This window comes from Priapulus caudatus, unplaced genomic scaffold (genome assembly GCF_000485595.1).
Source record: "Priapulus caudatus unplaced genomic scaffold, Priapulus_caudatus-5.0.1 Scaffold1762, whole genome shotgun sequence".
Classification (NCBI taxonomy): domain Eukaryota; kingdom Metazoa; phylum Priapulida; class Priapulimorpha; order Priapulimorphida; family Priapulidae; genus Priapulus; species Priapulus caudatus.
Genome location: NW_014578823.1, coordinates 49,189 through 50,695, shown reverse-complemented (window position 1 = coordinate 50,695; position 1,507 = coordinate 49,189). Strand labels below are relative to the sequence as shown.

General features: G+C 54.4%; 1 protein-coding gene across 1 annotated transcript in view; it reads right to left on the bottom strand.

Moving 5' to 3' along the window:
• Window positions 1-6: 6 nt before the first annotated feature.
• LOC106817543 (creatine transporter-like) overlaps window positions 7-1,507 on the bottom strand; it is a 49,394-nt gene continuing 47,893 nt past the window's right edge. The window contains exons 10-11 of the mRNA XM_014822215.1: window positions 1,163-1,342; window positions 7-500 (exon numbers count right to left, since the gene is read on the bottom strand). Coding sequence (XP_014677701.1) covers window positions 330-500; window positions 1,163-1,342 — 351 coding nt within the window. The 3' untranslated portion in view covers window positions 7-329. The remainder of the gene's footprint in view (window positions 501-1,162; window positions 1,343-1,507) is intronic.

Here is a 1,507-nt window from a genome sequence, read left to right as displayed (position 1 = left end):
CACACACATATATGAGTAGGGAGAACACCAACTAAATCACTAGAGGATTGGATTCGGGGTGAGTCTTCTAACCAGTTTTCTACCAAGAAAACGAATTCTACCTACAAACAAAACTGGCCACGACGACGACAATTGATCTGCTGCCGAGGAATCCACCAGGGGGCGCCCTAGCGCTTGCGGCACGCACTGATATGTAGAACGACGCCCGAGCGTTCCGCCGACGGTTCAAGGTCGCGGTGGCACTTGAGTATGCTGCAGATAGAGAGACTGCGATTGGCCGACGTTATACGGCGGCGCCATGTGCAGGCAGAGACTGTGATTGGCCGACGTTATACGGCGTCGCTATTTGCCGGCTCGGAGTCGACCTTGCTGTAGTTGACCATGGCGACGACCTTTCCACTGGCGTTAACGCCATATGGCGACGTGTTGAGCGGCAGCGCCGGCGCCCCCTGCTGGTGGTGAGGCAGCCGCAGGATGGGCGTCGTCAGGGTAACCAGTCGCTGCAAGTGAGAGGGAGAGAGAGAGGCTGTGGGCGAGTCGAGCAAGTGTGCGTGCACAAGCATTCCATGAAGGTGAATCGGGGGATGGGGGAAGACCCTTCCCAGTTTCCCAGGTAAAAGAAACATCATTTCATTTCCCGTAAGTCACAAGTAATTAATTTCCCAGTTCCAATGTTAATTAAAATCGTTAATTAATTAAAATTCCGGGGTGTCATTTCCGCGGACCGGTCAACTTCCAGAATCACGAAGAATTGATCTGAAATTTCTCGGTTCCCAGATAATTAAAATGGTCCCTGCATGTGTCTGCGTGTGCGTGCGTGTAGGATCATGCAAGCATGTGTGAGCACGCACGTATGTGCACGTACGTGTGCGTGCGTGCGTGTAGGTTCATGCATACATGTGCGTGCATGTGTGAGCACGCACGTATGTGCACATGCGTGCGTGCGTGTGTGCGTGAACATGTATGCGTGCGTGCGTGCGTGCGTGAACATGTATGCGTGCATGCGTGCGTGCGTGCGTGCGTGAACATGTATGCGTGCGTGCGTTCGTGCATGCGTGCGTGAACATGTATGCGTGCGTGCGTGCGTTCTTGCGTGCGTGCACATGTATGCGTGCGTGCGTGCGTGCGTGCGTGCGTGCGCGCGTGTTACAGGGCTGCTCACCTGCCGTAACGATCCGTGGGTCGTCAGCAGGGCGTAGGCGGCGTAGATCGGCACCTGGATCATGGAGACGAGGCCGAAGCACCAGCCGATACCCTGCGCCCACGCTGGGTAGTTGTAGGTGATCGCTCCCGTTTTGATCGACAGCGGCGTATGCCGGATTATGCTGAACAGGAGGATTCCCTGAAAGCAGGAAGTGATGGCGATTACAATAAGGAACAGGAGGATTCCCTGAAAGCAGGAAGTGATGGCGATTACAATAAGGAACAGGAGGATTCCCTGAAAGCAGGAAGTGATGACGATTACAATAAGGAACAGGAGGATTCCCTGAAAGCAGGAACTGATGGC